Raw genomic sequence first — 24,355 nt, 5'->3', positions numbered from 1 at the left:
AGGAAAAATATTGGTTTATAGTGTGGCCCATGCTTGACAACTATCTATTTAACATGGTTCACAGGAAAGAACAGAGTGTGAGATGAGTGACTATTAGGCTGTACAATTTTTAATGGCCCAATAATTGTTGCATTTTCCCGCATTAACTTCAGTGATCCCAAGCAACTTATCGGCCTGCGCATCGTATCTGCAGAAAATTCGTTACACGAATTGGTTATTTTTAAATAAATGCAAAAAATACTAAAAATTAAAATTCCTATTTTAATATTATTTTAAGAGTTTTAACAAGTGTCACATTATGATTGAAACATAATTTTGTTGTTATTTTTTGGTCCGATACAGAACGATTCACTTGAGTATCGGTATTTGCAGATACAGCTGAATCGGTAGCCCAACGGTTCGGTGCCGATACTGACAACATTGGGACTCCCAGGTCTGGCAATTTTTTTCGTGTACCTAATTAGAGCTCGAATTGAAATTGACATGCTCCAATTGCTACTCTGGCCCTTGATAGTGCCTTTTAATAATGGGTAACCCTTGTGGAGTGGGTCACCAAATGATAATATAAAATTTTACAAAACTCACAATGTTGGTGTGAGTAAAAACATCAAATGGACTAGTTTTAGCAAACACCATCCAAAGTGGAGCAAGGAATATCCAAGGATTGAATGGTGGCACACTGGATATTCCATGAAGATTCAAGGATAAATTCACTGAGCCAAATTTCCCATTTTCCTTTTCAGAAAAATCTGTTTCTGCTCCTCTTTATGGCAAGGATAATATATATATTCCCCATTTAATTTTATTCCACAAATGCATTTGTTTTTCTTATTGTTTCAGGTAAGCATGGCTGGCTGGCTGTTCTTCACATGGTCTAGTTGTACCAAAAAATCCAGTCCAATCTTGTCCCCATTTTTTATTGGTTTCCTTCTCTGTGTTGCTTTCTGTACACTCTGCCGCTGAGGTTTTTCCTAACATTAAGTTCTAGAAGAGAGCCATTTTTCAACCTTTCAGGATTTGGGTTTTGGCACCATTCTTTCCAAGTCTAGGGCTCTTCTTTCTTGTCTTCTCATGAAGTCATTTTGTTTGTTTCATGGTGCCACACATGGCTTTTTATAGAGCACAACTGTTAAGCCAAGCCTAAGGGAACAAAAAAAAAAACAGACAAAGAGGGAAGAAAATAAGAGTGCCTTTTAAGTTTTCACAGTCTTTTGCTGCAGTTGTGTTTTTTTTTTTAACTCTCTCTCTCTCTCTCTCTCTCTCTCTCTCTCTCTCTCTCTCTTCCTTGAATGAATGTGTTGATGTGGGTGAGCTGGACAGCAGTGTCCTAAAGATGAGTGGTATCTTGGAGGATGTTTTAGGTTGGGTAGCTTTCTGGAGTTATTCTAGGAGTGATTAGAATATATATATACATTTTCTTTTGGTTGGCTTCTTGGAGTAGATTTAACAACGTTGTGTCATATTCCTTGGCGTGTGAGAGTCTTCTTGTGGTGTCTGAATTAGTTTTCTGAAGATGGGTGTCCTGATATAGAGTTGGGGGTAGTGATTTGGAGGGCTAGGGGTGGATTTTGGGGGAGATCTAGTGACTGTGGGAGACCCTCTTGGGGGCTTAGCTGATAGGTGGAGATTTGGAGGGGATAATTAAAACTTAGTACATTTAGTGGGTTTTTTTTGGCGGGTTTTGGGGTGGTTTTAGGTTGATTTGTGTGTGGAGTAGTTGGTTAGGAATTTGGGGATCATGCCTTAAGAATGCCCCGTTACCCCTGTAGTTTCTAGAGGAAGATCTCGCCTGATTTTTACATTATTCTTCTTTTTCTCTCTTTGGGGAAATGGCATGCATGAAGCTGGGATCGAAGATGGATGCGTTTCAACGGCAAGGCCAGGCCTGGTACGATCATATTCTTTAGCATATTTTGAGCCCATATTTCTTCACCTGGCACCATTTTCTGTGTTATTTGGCAGGATAGCCCCATGCTTCATTTCGATATGTTTTAAGGATTTCTGGTTTGTAGTTTGTTCTCTAAAGTGCATACTTGAATCTGTTCTGCGCTAAATATGGGAGATTGATGGAGATAAATAGAGGAGGAATTTGTGTGAAAAATTCACGGTTCCTGTGCCCTGATCCCTGGATGTTTTGAAACAGAATGCTGATTCTAGGACGATCTGAGATTCTTTATTACTTTCTTTTTTTACTCGGAGAAACTTGCCCCAGGATCAGAGACCCAGTCGCTCTGGCTCTGCCTGCCGGACTTGCGGTCGCTGCCCTGGCAGCATAAACTCCGAGTGCTTACCCTTCGCCCCCATGACCTTAATTGTATTTTGTCTGCTGTTCTTGCAGTAAGTTGTTGAAAGAGGTCTCCATATTAACGTCAAATTTTGATCCTTCATAGTGGTTATACCTAGAATCGTTACCTCGATGTTTCTATTACTTGAGAAAAAGATTCCTTTGAACATCCAACTTCTCATTTTTCCTTTTCTCTTTAATTTTTAGTCTGCCTCCTTTTTTCGTTACCTAAGACATTCCGGATCACAAGCTAATTGTTATTAGGTTCACAAGGCATGAAATATTACTAGGATATTTAAGAATGCAAAATAGATTATTTGATTTGATGGGTCCTGGCACAAGCTGAGTCCCAAATGGCAGAATTTGTTTTTGGTTTTGAATTAAGGTCTGATGATTGATGTTGAATTCAGCAAGTTGACCCATGTTGGGTCATCTGAAAAAGAGCCAACTTGGTGAGCAATTCATTGGTGGACTAATTGATATTGATTCCCAACTTAATCGCGTCAAAGTATGAGTGAGATTGTGAAAATACAATGGAATAGCATGATCTTCATATGAAGCACTGATTTGGAAGTAAAAGGAGTTTTCTGCAAGTTTTGTTCATGTTTAGCAATGCATACTTATTGTGTTTGGAATGGTTGTGTTAATCTTTGATTACTAGATGGTGGGTTTAAGGTTATAGTTTCTCGAAGGTGGCATTGATATGGATATTGAGTGTCTAATTCCTGAAGTTAGCGAGGATTGATACCGAGTATCCAGCACTTTTAGGGGTCTTTCACTCATGAATCTAGTGCTTTAGTGACAACCTAAGGTTACTGATTTGTTAGACAATGGAAAAGAGGAACTGGAAAGTGATTCATTGGCTTTGTCATATCCTTAAAGAAGTTACAGTTAGTAATCCTGGTTCCCATTGCATGTACGCCAATAAGTAGGGTGCACTTGTATTCTTGAATGCAAGTTTTCTTGCAAGTATATATGAATTGTTTGTCCTGTACACTAGTAACCTTGATATTCTTATATTCTTGAAAGGAACACGTCCTTTGATATGCGAAATGAATTATTTTCCTTATAGGGATGTTGTTTCCTTCCTTATAGGGGAATGTAGGAAAGATTCGATTGTCATCCAATCATGGACACAGCTGGCTATATCTTTGAGAATTTGGTTTCTCGATGCTTGTGGCTGAGGCTGATTGCAATTGACCTAATAATGATTTTCAATATTTTGGCTAGAGATTCAGCATTGGCAATCCTAGGTAACATGAACATCTCAATTTTGCAATAGTAAAAGTTGGAACCATAAAACAGAATGGTAATAGGAGTCCTTAGAACCACAGGAAAAATTGTCTAATCTTTCCTTGTGTGTGATGGGAGTAATTTTTTTTTCCATTCTAATTTAGGATGAACGTTTCCCATGTGATCATTGAAAGGCTAGAAGACTGGTCTTGAGACTCAGTCACTTGTCATGAGACAGAACTTCTGGTATTTTTGGACCAGTAAAAATATACACTAAGTTGGTGTTGGAGGATCAGACACATCCCAAGAGTCATCCAAATCCAAGCTACATGATGCATCTAACTGTTAATGAAAATATTTGCTTGTGCGCTGGTTCCTATCCTTTTTTTTTATCTCAGTGCAGTTTGTCTTCTCTCACATTCACAAGTGTTGTGATGCTAGATATTCTCAACGGCAGGTTTCAATTGCCTTTGCTTCTCTTCATTATTCTGGTTGTTCCCCTTGGGACATGCCCATGTAGTGAAAATGTTCATATATGTTTTGCTTTTTTGGTTAATTTGTGATGATTTATGTTGGTTTATTGTGAAATGTGTATTTGTAGGTTCTGTACAACTGGCCTTCCAAGCGATGTTGTTGTTGAGGTTGGCAAGATGTCCTTTCATCTTCACAAGGTGAAACTTATGGCAAAAACTAATTGCTTTGAATTTATGCTGATATTTAACCTCGCCTTTCATGGTATCCTTGAGAACTGTTTATCAATAAAAAATATATAAAAAAGGGCATAGATGATTGCGGTCCTATGTAGCAGAAGTTGAAAATCAAATTCTTCTTAGAGAAAAATTGATCTTTGTGCAACTTTCTGTGCCACATATTTGAAGGTTCTCCATGGCTCTTTTTTGCAGTTTCCATTACTTTCCAGAAGTGGGGTTTTGGAAAGACTGATTGGAGAAATGACTGAAAAGGGAGAAGAGAACTGTGTTATCCAGCTCCATTCAATTCCTGGTGGTGCAAAGGCATTTGAACTTGTGGCTAAGTTTTGTTATGGTGTCAAATTAGAACTCACTGCTACAAATGTTGTTTATCTACGATGTGCTGCTGAGCACCTACAGATGACAGAAGACTATGGGGAGGGAAATCTTGTTTCCCAAACAGAAGTTTTCCTTAACCAAGTCATCCTTCGTAGCTGGAAAGATTCAATAAAAGCACTTGAAACTTGTGAAGATGTTCTACCACAGGCAGAAGGGCTGAACATTGTGAAGAGATGCATCGAGTCATTAGCTGTAAAAGCTTGCACTGACCCTAAGCTATTTGGTTGGCCAATGATGGAGCATGGCCCAATGCAAAGTCCAGGTGGAAGTGTTCTGTGGAATGGGATAAGCACAGGAGCTAGGCCAAGAAGTGCAAGTTCAGATTGGTGGTACGAGGACGTCTCCAATCTGAGTTTGCCTTTGTACAAAAGGCTGATCACCGCCATGGAGTCTAGAGGCATCAAATCAGAGAACCGGGCAGGTTCTGTCATGTACTATGCTAAACGTTATTTTCCAGGACTGAATAGGCGCCAGAGTATTAATGAATCAAGCACACATCTTGCACCGATATCTTTCACCAATGCACCGTCTGAAGATGAACAGAGAGTTCTACTTGAAGAAGTTGATAGTTTATTACCAATGCAGAAGGGCATGACATCCACGAAGTTCCTCTTCGGGCTTCTGCGAACAGCAATGATCTTGCATGCAAGCCCAACTTGCAAAGCAAACTTGGAGAAAAGAATCGGAATGCAGTTGGACCAAGCCACTTTGGAGGACCTATTGATGCCTAATTTTTCACACACCACAGAAACACTTTATGATGTTGACAGTGTTAAGCGGATTCTTGAGCACTTTTTGGTGTTGGACCAAGCTACAGGTGGTGCATCTCCATGCTCGGCTGATGATGGACAAATCATGGGTTCGCCATCTCTGACCCCCATAACCATGGTCGCGAAGCTTATAGATGGGTACCTTGCTGAGGTTGCTCCAGATGTCAATTTGAAACTTCCTAAATTTCAGGCATTGGCCGCAGCCGTACCTGACTATGCTAGGCCGTTGGATGATGGCCTCTACCGTGCAATTGACATATACTTGAAGGTAATCTTGCACCTCAAGCCTTTGAATAAAAGTTTAAAACTAGAATTATGATTGAAACTAATCATGGGGCTAGATGGATAGCCAATGGACTGGATAAGTCAGGCCAGGTACATATGACTGAAGACTTTGTTGGCTATCAACATGCCCCTAGATGCCTATTTTCATTTCTGAATAAGATGATTTTATGGTTTTTGATGGCTGTTATAAATGTCTGATTTGGTAATCACCGAGGCATGCTATCCATTTCACACACACACACACACACACACAGATTTTCATATTTGGGCATGCACTATTCACACCTCTTCATGAAAGGTCCAATTGATTGAAGATCATGTTAATGTCTAGCTGCATTGCTGCAAGTTAGTCTTGCCATGCACCATTATGCTGGGTAAGCTTTTTTTTGGTAAGCAACATAATTTATATTGTTGTCTACAATACCTATGAATTTTCTTTTCGTGAATTGGTTCAAATCGCATTGTTTTTGTTAGAAAAACTTTTATCCCTCATACTGATATGTTTTATAAGTTCTTGATGTGTTTGATGGACATCCAGGCTCATCCATGGCTCACTGACTCAGAAAGAGAGCAGCTTTGCCGGTTAATGGACTGTCAAAAACTCTCGCTAGAAGCCTGTACCCATGCAGCGCAAAACGAGAGGCTGCCGCTCAGAATAATAGTCCAGGTCCTCTTCTTTGAACAATTACAATTGAGAACTTCAATTGCTGGCTGTTTCTTGGTTTCTGATAACCTTGATGGCTCAAGGCCATTGAGAAGTGGCCTGGCAGCCTCAAATGAGGGTGGATGGGTTAATGCTGTGAGAGAAAACCAAGTGCTTAAAGTTGGCATGGACAACATGAGAACTCGTGTCTCCGAGCTCGAGAAGGAATGCTCGAACATGCGTCAAGAAATTGAGAAGTTGGGTAAGGGAAGAAATGGAACATGGAGCAGTGTCTCAAAGAAATTCGGGTTCAGGATCAAGTCGCAGATGTGTAGCGCTCAAGAAGGTTCTGTCAGCAGCCAGAGTCATGGCGAAAGCAAACTGGACAAGCTGAAGTCTCAGGCAAAGCATGTGAAACATAAGAAAGAAGTATAGCAAATCCTTTTATCTTGTCCCTCTTTTTTCTGTTGTTAAATTAAACTTTGATCTGTTTTCTCTACTCCTTTCATTGCTGTTGCTGACTCTTGTTTATTTTTGGGGGTTCGGTTGTATTGAAAGCTGAGAAAGGAGTTGAGAAAAGATTGGTTCTCCATGTAACATTATGCATCTTTGTAAGGTTGTCTTTGTTTCACTCTTAATGTTAATCGTCTTGTACTGATACTACAAGTACTGCTTTCTAGCACATATTTTATGTTAGCCCGCCCCCCGCGGCAAGCCCACCCACATGGTTAACCTGAAGCGATTGTCCATGCTCTCCTGAGCATTTTATGTTCTCCTATGATTATGGCACCATGATTGTTTTAATGAGTAGGAAACATCGTTTTCATGCATTTTTCAATTTTTTTGGTTAGATCAGATCCTACAGAAGTTATCTACAAGGTTGGATTTTGGGTTGTGTGATTACAAGTAGGTTTTTTGATAGCTTTATATAAATATCAAAAGCTTGCAATATTCAAAAATTTCAGGGCTCAAAAGTTCATGTTTTACATCGAATAAGACGCGATCCAAGGTGTGACGCCTAGTAAACAGTGTTTAACATGTCTATGAGGTTGGATTGAGTTGATACAACTTGCACCCATGATCTCTAGCTAGATTGGACATAGGGTTGGGAAATGATGCGAGCTGCTTGTGGCTCAGCTTGTAAAGAGCTCGTAAAATAGGCTCTGCAAGCTGAACACAAACTACACATGTTTGGCTCGATTCAGCTTAAATAGACTCGTTAATAGCACTAAATGTATTATACATTATCAAGTGCAATATAAAACAAATGGTTGAAGTGTTTGGCTTGCAAGTCTTTGTAATTGGTTTGGAATTCAAATCTTGTTGCGCTTCTTCGTAAACAAGCCAAGTAAAGATGGGCTCAATGGCTTTATATAGTACAGGTCCTATTTTTAACATCTCTGAAACACTACATTATTTTTGTGATGACTCAGCTCAAGTTTGGCTTGTTTAGCTAAGGCTTGTCATGAGATCGACCTTGTCTTGGCTTGCTACGAGCCAAGCCTGATCACCTCATGCTTAGCTCATTTGGCTCTCTCTCTCTCTCTCTCTCTCTCTCTATATATATATATATATATATATATATATATATATATATATATATATATATATATATCATGTGAACTAGACATTTCCAACGGTTTTTTTGCAAAGCATATAGATGTGTTCTTCATGGTGAATTTGCTAGGAATCAACTGTTGGATCGTGTATTTTTTATGAAAAATATAATTTTTGGATGCTTGAATATTTATGAAGATTATGAGCTGTTGATTTTAAAGCCTTGAAAATCCTGTTTATGCATCATAATCGGATGTTTCAAGAGCTGATCCTTAGAAAACCAAGCATGCCGATCACATCCTATGGTTAGAATTAAGAGAAATGAAAAAAAAAATCCATGAGAATTGCAGTTCACACTTCATAATTTTGTGACTATATATATTATTTATTTATATTGCAAGTTTTTTCTTGGGAAATTTTTAAAAAGTGAGTATTCATAATTTGAAAAAAATCTTTTGGCATTTAAAATGAAAAATAAAATCAGAAAAAATAGAAAAAAGTTAATAAACAACTTTAATTAAAAATAAATATTGAAAGCAATATTTTCTGTCCCTCATTATACCTTTGTCACTTTTTGGTTTTAGAAGAAAAGAACTTTCAGAGACGATATCTCAAAAATATTGAAAAATCCTCTCTCTCTCTCTCTCTCTCTGTTAGGGATACATATCTCAATCACCATGGACGACGCACATGGATGTCAACTTTTAGCAAGCTGGCCACCACTTCATCTCTCTCAGTCCCTCCCTCAGGTTGAGGGCAGCATACATTGTGCTTTTGTTTTTAGCTATTTTACTGGTATGGCTCACTATGCACGTTTGCATATGTATGCATGTGTGGACCACAAGAACAGAGTAGAGATGGCAGTGGAGCGGGGCGGGGGACAAGGTCTCCACCCCCGCCCCATCTCAAAATCCTACCCTCCATTCTCGCATAGGTTTTAATTTTAACCTCCATCCCCAGTCCAAACAGGGCGAGGCGGGGCAGCCCCCCGTTTTTTCTTGGTCTGCTGCCATCTCTAAAGAAGGATCGGAGACGGGACGGGGCAAGGTGGGGATGGGGCGGGGCGGGGGAAAGTGTAAGTCCATCCCTGCCTTCATCTCCATCTCCGCACAGGTTTTGATTTTAACCTCCATCCATGTTTTATGCCCTCCATCCCCGGTCCAAATGAGGCAAGGTAGGGCAGGGCCCCATTTCCCCCCGGTCCACTGTCATTCCTAGAACAAAGAAGGGATTGATGCGACCCACAGTAAATCCGTTCGGTTAATGGGTATGTGGTTGTATCAGTCAGCGCAGCCACGCATAACGCAGCTAAAGGCCTCACTTGCCATCGTGGGTTTGCTTGTACAGGACATGCAGCCAGCACATGATGCCACCTCAGCTAGTGACAGCAGGGCAGACAAGTGCGCAATCTGTTGCACCATATCAGTCGGGAGAGCCTTAGGTGCCACTTCAGCAGAACATGTTTAGTGCATATGAGCCTTGAGCGCCACTTCAGCAGTCCAGATTCAAAGCATGAGAGCCTTTGACGCATGGACCACTTGAGGCAGTTGAGGAAACAGCTGGTGGATTTTGTAAGCTGGTTTATGGTTTTGTGCAGCCTATAAATAGGCACCATTGTCATTGAATTGGAATCTTGAAATCATTTTGAAATAGAAATTGAAGACCACAGTCTTTTGGAAGAGAACTTTTCTCTTTGGTGCCTTAGGGCATTCAGATCCCTTAATCAAGGATATTTTGAGATTTATGCTGAGCATATCTCCTTGGGCCAAATTCAATTAGTTTCAAGCTAGTTGATTTGAATTCAAGCTTGATCAAGTGTTTAGTGCCTAGATCGGGTTCATTGCATGTCCGACGGTTTGCGAATTCTTTTGAAGTCAAGCATTGAAGTAAAGATGTTAAGATTGTAGTGCTGACCTTCTCTTAAAGGTGAGTACTTGACGAACCTTTGCATTTTAAGTGATTCATGTTCGGTGCACACACTGATGCAACATCTTTTATATGTGCCACTTCCTAACTATAGATGATCGTTGACGGCTGCCGCACAAGGAAATCAACTATGCATACTGCAGAGACCTTTCTGATTCTGTCCAGGCTAAGGGAGGCTTCTCAGATCAGATTGCCTCAACGTGAAGAAGATTTGATGAGTGAACACCTTTAGCAAAGTAGCGCACAATCGAGGCTTACACCGACCCAGGATCATGGACTTTCACCTTACGCATCCTGCTAATGTGCAAGGGACCAATGCAGTGCAAACACCGCACTCCCGCAGCTTCACACACACATTCGATCACACAACACTTGACCACACACGCTTCCTGCAGTGTGCGTCGCCTCCTACGACACACATTCACGTATGCACAACATCCAGCGTGTGCACGACGCTAGTGCATTAAGCAGCACAGTCGCACGACATTTCCAACCGCAAGGCTTCAGCTCTTGTTCCTCACTGTGGGCTCCAGTGAGTTTGGCACAGCAAGCAGCACACTGCAGTGCATCATTGCTCTGCGCCACCTGTGAGCCTCCCAGCGCAGCAACAGGTGCTAACTGCAGCCTGTCACACTATCCACCTACTTTGCTTGCAGGAACAACATGGTCTGAAACAGAGTGTGAACCTCCCTCAGCCGAACAACCTGAATTGTGTAATGTGAGTTGCTTAATGTGAGGCAGATTATCGTGCTTTGGTTGAAGTGTAGCCTTGAAGGCAATGGCCTCCCTTGTATTCGATTTGTAAGTGAAGCTCACCTCTTTGTGGTTTTAAAACTTGTAAACTAGCCTAAGGCTAGACGAAACCCCTTTCAACCTTGTAATAGTGTAGTGCTATAGTGGAGAACAAAACACAAGCACAGACTTCACAAGTGGCGTCACAAACAAGATAAAAAAAGAGAGAAGAGCTACAGAACATAACTTTACAAGAACAAACTTTCACGCTTAAGGATTTTAGAGACCACGAACAAGGTCTTTTGCCTTAAAAAAATGGATCCTAAATCTAAGGTCCCACCAAGTGGTATCAAAGCCAATGAAGGTCATAGAATGGATAAAGGTTCTAGCTCTCATCATGAGGGTGAAGAATTGACTAAATCATTCTATGTTGAAACTTAAACCGAATTCATAGGAAAACTTACTCAAAGTGATGAGGAGACAAATACACGCATGGAGAAGCTTGAAATGCTCATGTTTCAACCCACTCAAAATGTCAATACTATGGTGAGAGGAAATAAAGAGCAAGTGACTCTAATTCAAGAGCATGAAACACAATTTAGAGGAGATGAAAGGGGTAATGAGATTCCACATTGGAATTGTGTTCAAAAGCCAAAGATAAAGATAGCGCTATCTACTTTCAAGGTGGAAAATTGTAAAAAATGGTTGTTCATGGCCATTCACTACTTCACATGTCACCAAACTCCTAATGACCGAAAAGTCTATGAAGCCATTTCAAGGTTAGAGGAGAATGCATTGAGGTGGTACTCTTGGTATGAGGTGATGTATGGAAAGCCAGATTGGCCAACCATCCAACAAGTGTTGATGGAGAGATTTGACCCTACATTAATGGTAAACCATAGTGTAACTCTTAAACAACTTAAACAAAGAGGAACACTTGATGAGTATCAAAGTGAGTTCGAAGAGGTGTGTTTGATGCTTCCACCAATGGACCAAGAAATCTTATTTGGCTCGTATGTAGGGGAATTAAAAGATGACTTATGTATAGAAGTACTTGCTACAAATGTATGCATAACTCGAGAGGCTTCCAAAGTAGCTAAGCTTTTTGAAGAAAAAAATGAGACTAAGTACTTCAATTCACAAATGGAAGGGTAAGGAGGTTTCCAAACACATCAAATCAAGTCTAAGGGAATAAAGAAGAAAAGGAGGCTTGCAAAAGCCTAAAACCGAGTATGTGACTCAATCACAACTCAATAAAAAAAGAAAAAGAGGGGAGTGTTTTCGATGTATGCCGCAAATTGTAGAATCCAAGCCACAAGTGTAAAAGTTTAAAAAATTTCCAAATCCAAGAGAAAGAGGAGAGTGATGAATCTGAAGAGGAGTAAACACTAGAAGCTAGCAATGGTTATCATAGTTTGTCTGGAATTTCAGGTCCTCACTCGATGAAATTGGAAGCGGATTTGAAAAGCAATCAAGTTAACATCCCTGTAGATACCTGAGCAACTCATAGCTTCATAAAAAGAAAGGTAGCCAAGTTACTTAAATTGGAAACTACCAAACTTCATAAATTCGAGGTGATAGTGGGAAATGGTGCAAAACTTAATTGTGATAAAAAGAGCACGGCTCAATACTTAAGAGTTCAAGGGAATGAGTTTATAGTAGACTTACATTTACTTGACATCAAATGGGCTGATCTTGTGTTAGGTGTTGATTGATTGAAATCACTTGGAACCGTGACATGGGATTTTCAAAGAATAAGCATATTTTCCAAATATGATTAGCACTACATTGTGTTAAAAGGAGGATAAGCACCTACTACGCAAATCAGTAAGAGAGAAGCAAAGTTAAGGGTCCTCATGACACTCACTTGCAATTGTGGTAGTAGAATTTATGAAGAACAAAAGAAAAATATGGGAATTCAAGAACTTGTCCAAAACTTGAGCAATCCTCCAAATTATAAAGTTAAGGGAGGGGTTTTATACTTTAAGGGACGATTAGTAGTTCCAAATGGGAGCCCAATCATTGAAGAACTACTAGAAGAAAATCGTTGGAAGCGGGTCATATGGGTGTTTCAAAAGGCTTTCAAAGGTTGAAGAAAAATTTCTATTGGAAATGAATGAAGGAAACTGTGAGAGAGTATGTGGGAAAATGCCAAACTTGCCAAAAAATAAATATGATGGAATGAAAACTCTGGGCCATTTAAGTCCTTTACCTATACTCGAAGGTGTATGGCAAGACATTAGTATGGATTTTAAGAATCTATTCCACCATCCCAAGGAATGAAAGCCATTTTTGTGGTTGTAGATAGACTCTCAAAATATGCTCATTTCATGCCTTTGCCCAAAAATTATACCACAAAACATGTTGTCCAATCATTCCAAGATCATGTAGGAAAATTACATGGCTTACTAAAAACCATTGTGTATGATCGAGACTCAATTTTTCTACGAAAGAGTATTTTCTTTTAAGTAGAACCAAAATCCATTATAGTTTTGCATACCATCCACAAACCAATGACCCAATCAAGGTAGTTAATAGATTCATCAAAACCTACCTAAGGTGTTTTGCTAGTTCTAAACTCTCAAGTTGGATCACCTATTTGTCTTGGGTCGAGTATTCCTACAACACCACTTATCATTCTACTATTGAGATGTCTCCATTCGAAGTCTTATATGGATATCCACCTCCTAGCCCTATTGCATAAGAACATAGAAGTTCCCAAGTTGTAGAGGTTGATCATACTCTACGAAGTCGAGATGAAATTTTAAGGGTGTTGAAAAATAATATTGCGAGAGCACAAGAAAGAATGAAAGTCCAACATAACAAAGGAAGACAAGATCGTGTATTTGAAATACATAAGTGGGTATGGTTGAAAAAGACATGGGCACATAAGCAACAAAGCATACATTCTCAAAATAATGCAAAGTTAGTACCAAGATATTATGGATCTTTTCAAATAGAGGCTCGTATTGGAAAGTCGATATACCGACTAAAGTTACCCCATGACTCCAAAATTCATCCAAAGTTTCATGTCTCACAGTTGAAGCCACATCATGGGGAAATTTCTCAAGAGATTTTATCCTTGGAAGAAAGGCTGCAACCTTTAAGAATCATAAGAAGTATGTTAAGAAAAAAAAGGAAATCAATGAGTAAAAAGACTCAAAATTGAATGGGAAAGAGATGGAGAAAAATTTATTTCGTGGATGGAAGAAGAAGAGTTTTTCAAACAGTTTCCAAGTTTTACCTTTGAGGACAAAGGGAGTCGGAGCATGGTAGACTGATGTAACCCACAGTAAATCTGTTCGGTTAATGGGTATGTGATTGTATCAGTCAGCGCAGCTAACGCAGCTAAAGGCCTCACTTGCCAGCGTGGGTTTGCTTGTACAGGACATCTGGCCAACGCATGATGCCACCTCAGCTAGTGACAACAGGGTTTAACGGCCAGACAAGTGCGCAATTTGTTGTACCACATCAACCAGCCAGGTTCAGCGCATGGGAGCCTTGGGCACCATTTCAGTAAGACAGGTTCAGTGTATGGGAGCCTTGGGAGCCACTTCAACAGTCCAGATTCAAAGCATGAGAGCCTTTGACGCATGGACCACTTGAGGCAGTTGAGGAAACAACTGGTGGTTTTTGTAAGCTCGTTTATAGTTTTGTACAGCCTATAAATAGGTGCCATTGTCATTGAATTAGAATCTTGAAATCATTTTGAAATAGAAATTAGAGACTGCGGTCTTTTGAAAGAGAACTTTTCCCTTTGGTGTCTTAGGGCATTCGAATCCCTTAATCAGGGATATTTCAAGATTTATGTTAAGCATATCTCCTTGGGCCAAATTTAATTAGTTTCAAGCTAGTTGATTTGAATTCGAGATTGATCAAGTGTTTAGTGCCTAGATCGGGTTCATCGCACGTCCATCGATTTGCGGATTCTTTTGAAGCCAAGCATTGAAGTAAAGACATCAAGATTGCAATGTTGACCTTCTCTTAAAGGTGGGTACTTGACGAATCTTTGCATTTTCAGAGATTCATTTCAGTGCACACACTGATGCAACATCTTTTACATGTGTCGCTTCCTAACTATGGACGATCGTTAATGGTTGCCGCACAAGAGAATCAACTTTGCACACTACAGAGACCTTTCTGATTCTGTCTAGGCTAAGGGAGGCTTCTCGGCTCAGATTGCCTCAACGTGAGGAAGATCTGATGAGTGAACATCTTTAACAAAGCCACACATAGTCACGGGGCTTACACAGGCCCAAGATCGCAGACTTTCACCTTACGCATCCTGCTAATGAGCAAGTGACCAGTGCAGTGCAACATCGCACTCATGCAGCTTTACGCATGTGTTTGATCGCGCACGCTTCCTGCGTCGCGTGCCAGACAACGTGCACATCCTGCAACATGTGTAACCTTTTGCTCTGCATCCTACGATGCACATTCACGTATGCACAACATTCAGCATGTGCACGACGCTAGTGCATTCAGCAGCACAGCCGCATGGCATTTCCAGCCGCAAGGTTTCAACTCATGTTCCTCATTGTCTTCTCCAGTGAGTTTGGCATAGCAAGCAACGCACTGCAGTGTGTCATTGCCTTCTGCCACTTGTGAGCCTCTTTGCGCAACAATAGGTGCTAACTGTAGCCTGTCACACTATCCACCTACTTTGCCTGCAGTCACAACATGGTCTGAAACAGACTATGAACCTCTCTCAGTCGATCAACCTGAACTGTGTAATGTGAGCTCCCTAATGTGAGGCAGATTATCGTGCTTTGGTTGAAGTGTAGCCTTGAAGGCAATGGCCTCCCTTGTATTCGATTTGTGAGTAAAGCTCACCTTTTTGTAGTTTTAAAAATTATAAACTAGCCTAAGGCTAGACGAAACCCCTTCCAACCTTGCAATAGTGTAGTGCTATAGTGGAGAACAAAACACAAGCACACACTTCACAAGTGGCACCACAAACAAGATAAAAAAAGAGAGAAGAGCTACAAGACATAGCTCTACAAGACCAAACTTCCATGCTTAAGGATTTTAGAGACCACGAACAAGGTCTTTTGCCTTAAAAAATGGATCCTAAATTTAAGGTCCCACCAGGATCTAAGGAGCGCTTAAGTGCCCCAAGTACGTGATGTAGCCAATCACATGACAATATTGAATGGGGCCCACACAAGCATATTGCAGCCCCCACATTGAATGTTGTCATGTGATTGGCTGTAATACATACCCAGGCACTTAAACGCTCTCTGAATCTCCTCTCACAAGAACATGTCCAAAACTTGCATTTTCACAACTTTGCTGGACGCAGATTTGTTGATGTTGATGATCCAATGGCATCACATGCTTATTATAATAAAATTTCTGTTAGCAGACTAATTTTCATTTTGCCCTAAGAAATAATAATAATTATTGCTGCGGACTGAAAAAAATTAAATTAGTTAACCACATTGTGGGGCTTATCACTTATTATTATTATTATTATTATTATTATTATTATTATTATTACTACTATGGTTGTTATCATTATTATTATTGTTATCGTTTGTGACAGAACTCACTTAAATACCTGCTGCATTTTCAGCAGTTACTAGGCTAGAGGTCCTTGAAAGGAGTGGCTTGTCCCCTTACCACCATTCCCAAGTTGCTTTTGTGATGAATTTAGCGTTACGTAAAACATGGCCAACTTCATGAACTCCAACAATTTTATGTTCCTCACGTGAAACTTGACCAAGTTCATCTGCTCCAATGCTTATAAAATTTAGTGGCACTCAAACTTAAGCGTGCAACTTTCCAGTTCATATTCCCTTGGATGGGTTTAGTTTAATTTGTTCAATGCATTGTTTAAAATCAGTGGTTATAATGCTGGATCAAACTGATCATAGGCATGTCTACATGTGACAAAGTAGGTTCATCTTAATCAGTGAACATTGAGATAAAAGTCTCATGCTTACAATTAAGGGTAGCAAAGTTGAGCTTGCCTTGTTCATGCATGACTTGTTTCCTTTAGCTCAAACTTGAGTGCGCCAGCTATTGAGTGAGCTGAGCTGATGCAAAGGTTGGCTGGCTTCTTTTTTTCCCATTAGGGCTTGTATGTTTCCGAAGCAGGTTATATGTTCTCCCCTGAAGAGGGCAGTTAGCTATATCTTGTGTTCGGGGGTCCTAATGAGCACCACGTATTTAAGCATGTGCGTCTCGTATCCCCATGTTTGTCAGCATTAATTAGCGTTTCGATTGCAAAGACTTAAGTACCCTCTCCTCCATTGGTGGCAAAAAAAATGATGATTCTAGAAAAGGAGTGGTTGTAAAGACTTAAGTGCCCCGAAGATGATTATTTAAGATCCAGTCTCTGCACTACAGGATTATCCGAGAAAGAAATCTCCTCTGAAGGAGGCCATGAACATCAACCCTCTCACTCTCTCACTCTCCCTTCTCTTTATGCTTTTGTGCACATCCAGCAGAAAATCCTACATTGCTCCATTAAGCACCGACTGACCTGCACATTGACTGTTGTGGAGCCTGATTCAGAGTTTTTACCCTTACAGGAGGAGGGTTTGGGGGCTCCTCCCAACGTGGGTAGCATCATTCAACTAAATGAGTTGTGGGTCCTGATTCAGAGTTTTTACCCTTACAGGAGAGGGGTCTGGGGGCTCCTCCCAGCGTGGGTAGCATCATTCAACTTGAAGAGTTGTGGAGCCTGATTCAGAGTTTTTACCCTTACAGAAGGGGGGTCTAAGGGCTCCTCCTAGCATGGGTAGCATCATTCAACTTGATAAGTTGTGGAGCTTGATTCAGAGTTTTTGCCCTTACAGGAGGAGGGTTTGGGGCTTCCAACCAACGTGGATAGCATCATTCAACTTGATGAGTTGTGGAGCCTGATTCAGAGTTTTTGCCCTTATAGGAGGGGGGTTTGAGGGCTCCTCCCAGCGTGGGTAGCATCATTCAACTTGATGAGTTGTGGAGCCTGATTCATAGTTTTTGCCCTTACAGGAGGGGGTTTGGGGGCTCCTCCCAGCGTGGGTAGCATCGTTCAACTTGATGAGCTGTGAAGCCTGATTCATAGTTTTTGCCCTTCCAGGAGGGGGTTTTGGGGCTCCTCCCAGCGTGGGTAGCATCATTCAACTTGATGAGTTGTGGAGGCTGATTTAGAGTTTTTGCCCTTAGAGGAGGGGGGCTCGGGGGGCAGCGCCCCCCCAAACCAAAAAATTTTGGGGCCTTGTATAATATTTTTATTTTCTTTCCCTCTTTTAACTATCGAAAAAGAGCAATAAAGCGTTTTGTTTAATCATGGGGCTCATGTTTCCTTCTGTTGTTTCTTGCTCGAGGTTTTCGTAACAACTTGATGAGATTTTTGTATTTTTCTTTTTCTGTTTCTTTTCCACAATTTTCTCAATAACTCCCCTACAACGATTTTTAGTGTTGTCGGGTCTTCAACGAGCCCTATAGCAATTTATAGTGTTGTTTGATCTTTCAACAGCGATTTATAGTATTGTTGGGCCTTCCTACAATAATTTATAGTATTTTTGGGTCTTCAACGAGCCCCACAACGATTTATAATGTTATTCGGTCTTTCAACAACGATTTGTAGTATTGTCAGGCTTTCTTATAGTGATTTGTAGTGTTTTTTGGTCTCCAACGAGCCCCACAGTGATTTATAGTGTTATTCGGTCTTTCAACAGCGATTTGTAGTATCTTCCGCAAATTACTATAGCGATTTGTAGTGTTTTTGGGTCTCCAACGAGCCCCACAACGATTTATAGTGTTATCCGGCCTTCCAACAATGATTTGTAGTGTTTTCGGGTCTTCAACAAGCCCCACAACGATTTATAGTGTTATTCGGCCTTTCAACAACAATTTGTAGTGTCTTTCGTAAATCACTATAGCGATTTGTAGTATTTTTGGGTCTCTAACGAGCCTCACAATGATTTATAGTGCTGTCCGGTCTTTTAACAATGATTTGTAGTATTATTGGGCCTTCTTACAGCGATTTGTAATATTTTTGGGTCTCCAACGAGCCTCACAACAATTTATAGTGTTATTCGGTCTTCCAATAACAATTTGTAGTGTCTTCCACAAATCACTATAGCGATTTGTAGTGTTTTTGGGTCTTTATCGAGCCCCACAGTGATTTATAGTGTTGTTGGATCTCACTATAGTGATTTGTAGTGTCTTTCGCAAATCACTATAGCGATTTGTAGTGTTATTCAGTAAGCAAATCCTGGTAAATTGCTACCTAAATTAGGACCAACTTGTCAGGGATATATCTGCTTAAACGGAGGTCATATTCCAAATCCGTAAAAAGTGGTATCTTTGTTATTGAGTCTAGTTTATTCCTGTAAATTTTCAGCAATTTCTATGGTAATTTCATTCCCTATTTTAACTAATAACCAGACCCCTATTATTCTGTATTGTGCAACTGAAATAACACAGATTAAAGTACGAATTATAAATTTCCCATTCGGATGTCTTCTCCAAACCATTTTCGCTTAACATTCACATCTTGATTTTGGCATGCTCCTTGTTGGATTTTTCATTGATTTCTTCTAACCTTGCTTGGAACAAACATATGACTTTCTCACCACGACACTCTTTGCATTTTTTGACAAAGAAAACCTTCTCACACTAAAGCCAACTTTTAAGGCATAATCATTGTAAAATTTATATGCAGCTTCCTCATTATTAAATTACATTTCTTCTACCGAAATATATTCAAGTGTACTTTCATGTACATTCTCAGTGCCTACACTTTTGTAGTGTTGTGCAGTTGCACAATATAGAATAATAGGGGTCTGGTTTTTAGTTAAAATAAAGAATGAAATGACAATATAAATCGCTAAAATTTGACAAGAATAAACTAGACTCAATAACAAAGATACCATTTTTTACAGATTTGAAATATGACCTCCGGTTAGAGAGATATGGTCCTGACAAGTTGGTCCTAATTCAGGTAGCGATTTACCGTGATTTGCTTACTGAATAACACTACAAATCGCTATAGTGATATCCAACAACACTATAAATCGCTGTGGGGCTCCATAGAGACCCAAAAAACACTACAAATCACTATAGTGATTTGCGAAAAACACTACAAATCGCTATTGGAAGACCGAATAACACTATAAATCGCTGTGAGGCTCGTTGGAGACCCAAAAATACTACAAATCATTGTAGGAAGACCCGATAATACTACAAATTGCTGTTAAAAGATCAGACAACACTATAAATCGCTGTGGGGCTCGTTGGAGACCCAAAAACACTACAAATCGCTATAGTGATTTGCGGAAGACACTACAAATCGATGTTGAAAGGCTGGATAACACTATAAATTGTTGTGGGGCTCATTGGAGACCCGAAAACACTACAAATTATTGTAGGAAAGCCTGACAATACTACAAATCGTTGTTGGAAGGCCGGATAAAACTATAAATCGTTGTGGGGGTCGTTGGAGACCTGAAAACACTACAAATCAATGTTGGAAGACCAGACAACACCTTAAATCGCTGTGGGGCCCGTTGGAGACCCGACAACACTAAAAATCGTTGTAGGGGAGTCATTAAAAAATTGTGGGAAAGAAATAGAAAATGAAAAATAGAAAAATCGTGGGAAGGGGTGTTACGAAAACCTCGAGCAAGAAACAACCGAATGAAATATGAGCCCCACGATTAAACAAAACACTTTATTACGCTTTTTCGATAGTTAAAAGAGGAAAAGAAAAGAAAAAAATTATACAAGGCCTCCGGGACCCGCGCCGGGGGAGAGCCTCTGTACCCCCCTCCTGTAAGGGCAAAAACTCTAAATCAGCCTCCACAACTTATAAAGTTAAATGATGCTACCCACGTTGGGATGAGCCCCCAAACCCCCTCCTGTAATTGCAAAAACTATGAATCAGGCTCCACAACTCATCAAGTTGAACGATGCTACAATCAGTATGCAGGTCAGTCAGTGTTTGATGGAGCAATGTAGGATCGTCTGCTGGATGTGCACAAAAGTAGAAGGAGAAGGGAGAGAGAGTGAGAGGGTTGATGTTCATGGCCTTCTCTAGGAGAAACTCTTTGTCTCCCTTGATTTCTTCTCTAGAGAGAGAGAGGGTTTTACAATGTTTTACGGAGAAGGAAGAAGAAAAAGATGACGATGAAAAGTTCAAACTGACATTTTTTATGGCTCAGGTTCGTTTCGCCAGATGACCATCGAATCGCCGGCTCACCATCGGATCGCCAGATGACCATCGGATCGCCGACTCACCATCGGATCGTCGACTCACCATCGTTTCGTCAGATCACCATCGGATCGTCGGCTAAGGTTTGTTTCGTTGTGTAGACTTTGAAGAGTCAACATCATTCTCGACTTTCTGGATGAAGGACATGTTTGTCCTTTTTTTGAACCGTTTGTTTTTCTTTTTTAAATGAAGGACATTTTTGTCATTTTCTCAAATCATTATTTTATGACAAGAATAGCAAGAAAGGGTACTTAAGTCTTTGCAACTGCACCAGACTCCAATGCTGAGTGATGTCAGCATACACGGGAATACAAGCCCCATGTGCTTATATACGTGGTGCTTTTTGGGACCCTCGAACACAGACGTAGGATTCAATGAATCATCGGGGGCGAACATACACCACCCTCCCGTATGTTTCATGCAATTTTTATGGGGAAATGCTGAGCTGGCATCCCCTTTCCCTTCCTTTTTCATCATGTGTGAAACAAACATCAAATCATATGATGGATCATAGTAGGAAAGTGCTATGCTTGCACAAGTGTGCCTCAGCTTTTTCGCATCACCTACCACTTTTCATGTGCAAATCTTTTCCTACCTCTCCACTCCTTATAAAAAGCAAGAACTGAGCTGGCAGGATTTTTTAGAAATATGGACCAATTCCCATTTAAGGCTTTTCCTTTCATGTGAATGAAACAAACCAGCCCTTAAGGACAAGAAAAAGAAATGAACTCTTAGGGCCGGGGCATTTGTTACACACCCACCCATTGAAAGTTACTTTCAATGAAATGGATGCCATCGCAGGACAGCCCTTCCTTAAGGGCATGTTTGAAAGCTTGAAAAATCTCATAGGAAAAGAAAATTTACTTATGGGACGTTTTTTTTTTAAATGCAAGCTGGGGTTAGGCAGACCCCGACCAGTTATTATTCAACGTAGCACTGGGGTTTGAATCTGCAATGTCCCATCACACGGAGAAGTGCATCATTTTTTTTGCAACGGTTTTTTTGCAAAGCATATAGATGTGTTAGGGATGGTGAATTTGCTAGGAATCAACTGTTGAATCATGTATTTTTGATGAAAAAATATAATTTTTGGATGCTTGAATATTTATGAAGATTATGAGCTGTTGATTTTAAAGCCTTGAAAATTTTGTTTATGCATCATAATTGGATGTTTCAAGAGCTGGTCCTTAGAAAACCAAGCATACAGATCACATCGTATGGTTAGACGTAATCGAAAAGAAAAGAAAAATCCATGAGAATTGCAGTTCACACTTCATAATTTTGTGACTATATATACTATTTATTTATACCGCAAGATTTTTCTTGGGAAATTTTAAAAAAGAAGAGTATTCATAATTTCAAAAAATTATTTAGGCATTTAAAATGAAAAATAAAATCTGAAAAAATTAAAAAGAAGTTAATAAACAACTTTAATTAAAAATAAATATTGGAAGCAATACTTTCCTTCTCTCATGATACCTTTGTCACTTTTTGGTTTTCTAAGAAAAGAACTTTCAGAGGCGATATCTCATAAATATTGAAATATCATCTCTCTCTCTCTCTCTCTGTTAGGGATAGACATCCCAATCACTATGGACGACGCACATGGATGGCAACTTTTAGCAAGCTTGCCACCACTTCATCTCTCTCAGCTCCTCCGTCAGATTGACAGCATACATTGTGCTTTTGATTTTAGCTATTTTGCTGGTGTGGCTCACTATGCACGTTTGCATAAGTATGCATGCGTGGACCACAAGAACAGAGTAGAGATGGCAGTGGAGCAGGGCCCGGGACAAGGTCTTCACTCCCGCCCAGTCTTAGAATCCTACCCTCTATTCCCGCTCAGGTTTTAATTTTAACCTGCATCCACGGTCCAAACGGGGTGAGGCGGGGTGGGGCCCCGTTTCCTCTCAGTCCACTGCCATCTCTAAAGAAGGATCGGGGACGGGATGGGACGGAGCGGAAAAAGGCATAAGTCCATCCCCTGGGTTTTGATTTTAACCTCCATCCCTGTTTCATGTCCTCCATCCCCAGTCCAAACAGGATGAGGCGGAGCAGGGCGGGCCCCCATTTTCCCCAAGTCCACTGCCATCCCTAGAACAGAGAAGAAATCCAGTGAGCGCTTAAGTGCCCCGGGTAGGTGACACACAGCCCATCACATGACAGCATTGCATGGGGCCCACATTGAATGATGTCATGTGATTGGCTGTGTGTCACATACCCGGGCACTTAAACGCTCTCAGGATCTCCACTCACAAGAACATATCCAAAACTTGCATTTTCACAACTTTGTTGGACACAGATTTGTTGATGCGCGCTGATGATCCAATGGCATCACACGCTTCTTATAATAAAAAATTCTGTTAGCGGACAAGTTTTCATTTTGCCCTAAGAAATAATAATAATTATTGTTGCGGACTGAAAAAAAATTAAATTAGTTAACCACATTGTGGGGCTCATCACTTACTATTATTTTTACTACTACTATGGTTGTTATCATTATTATTATTTTTATTGTTATTATCGTTTGTGAGGGAACTCACTTAAATACTGCTGCATTTTCAGCAGTCACTAGGCTAGAGGTCCTTGAAAGTAGTGGCTGGTCCCCTTACCACCATTCCAAAGTTGCTTTTGTGATGAATTTAGGGTTACGTAAAGCATGGCCAACTTCATGAACTCCAACAATTTTATGTACCTCACGTGAAACTTGACCGCTCCAATGCTTATAAAATTTAGTGGCACTCAAACTTAAGCGTGCAACTTTTCAGTTCATATTCCCTTGGATGGGTTTAGTTTAATCTGTCCAATGCATTGTTCAGAATCAGGGGTTATAATGCTGGATCAAACTGATCATAGGTATGTCTACATGTGACAAAGTAGGTTCATCTTAATCAGTGAACATTGAGATAAAAGTCTCATGCTTACAATTAAGGGTAGCAAAGCTGAGCTTGCCTTGTTCATGCATGACTTGTTTCCTTGAGCTCAAACTTGAGTGCAGCAGCTATTGAGTGAGCTGAGCTCATGCAAAGGCTGGCTGGCTTCTTTTTTTCCCATTAGAGCCTGTATGTTTCATACAATTTTTATGGGAAAATGCTAAGCTGGCATCCCCTTTCCCTTCCTTTTCCATCATGTGTGAAACAAACATCAAATCATATGATGGATCATGGTAGGAAAGTGCTATGCTTGCACAAGTGTGCCTCAGTTTTTTTGCATCACCTACCACTTTTCATGTGCAAATCTTTTCGTACCTCTCCACTCCTTATAAAAAGCAAGAACTGAGCTGGCAGGATTTTTTAGAAATATGGACCAATTCCCATGAAAGGCTTTTCCTTTCATGTGAATGAATTAAACCAGCCCTTAAGGACAAGAAAAAGAAATAAACTCTTAGCGTCGGTGCATTTGTTACACAGCCACCCATTGAAAGTTAATGGACATCGCAGGACAGTGCTTCCTTAAGGGCATGTTTGAAAACTTGAAAAATCTCATAGGAAAAGAAAATTTACTTATGAGACGTTTTTTTTTTAAGGAAAGCTGGGGTTAGGCAGACCCCCACCAGTTATTATTCAACGTACCACTGGGGTTTGAATCTGCAAAAGTTTTGATATAATAACTTTTCTTTCTGAAAAGTTT

General features: G+C 40.2%; 1 protein-coding gene across 1 annotated transcript; it reads left to right on the top strand.

Annotated features, from left to right (window-relative positions):
- The first annotated feature begins 838 nt into the window (after window positions 1-838).
- Window positions 839-6,960, top strand: LOC149831268 (BTB/POZ domain-containing protein At1g30440-like). Its single transcript, XM_090013780.1, has 4 exons — window positions 839-1,888; window positions 4,119-4,188; window positions 4,420-5,643; window positions 6,199-6,960. The coding sequence occupies exons 1-4, from the start codon at window positions 1,830-1,832 to the stop codon at window positions 6,736-6,738; spliced, it is 1,893 nt and encodes a 630-aa protein (XP_089869906.1). The 5' UTR covers window positions 839-1,829; the 3' UTR covers window positions 6,739-6,960.
- Window positions 6,961-24,355: the final 17,395 nt, after the last annotated feature.

This window comes from Nuphar pumila, chromosome 7 (genome assembly GCF_984573655.1).
Source record: "Nuphar pumila chromosome 7, dmNupPumi1.hap1.1, whole genome shotgun sequence".
NCBI classification, from domain to species: Eukaryota; Viridiplantae; Streptophyta; class Magnoliopsida; order Nymphaeales; family Nymphaeaceae; genus Nuphar; species Nuphar pumila.
The sequence above is the reverse complement of the archived record's forward strand: the minus strand, read 5'-3'. Positions and strand labels throughout refer to the sequence as shown.

What these genes read in the sequence shown, in the direction of transcription:
- LOC149831268 (XM_090013780.1), top strand. Translation starts at nt 1,830, where the DNA reads ATGGCATGCATGAAGCTGGGATCGAAGATGGATGCGTTTCAACGGCAA. An exon ending in CAACGGCAAGGCCAGGCCTG is followed by an intron (nt 1,889 to 4,118) that starts GTACGATCATAT and finishes GTGTATTTGTAG; the next exon opens with GTTCTGTACAACTGGCCTTC. An exon ending in TGTCCTTTCATCTTCACAAG is followed by an intron (nt 4,189 to 4,419) that starts GTGAAACTTATG and finishes TCTTTTTTGCAG; the next exon opens with TTTCCATTACTTTCCAGAAG.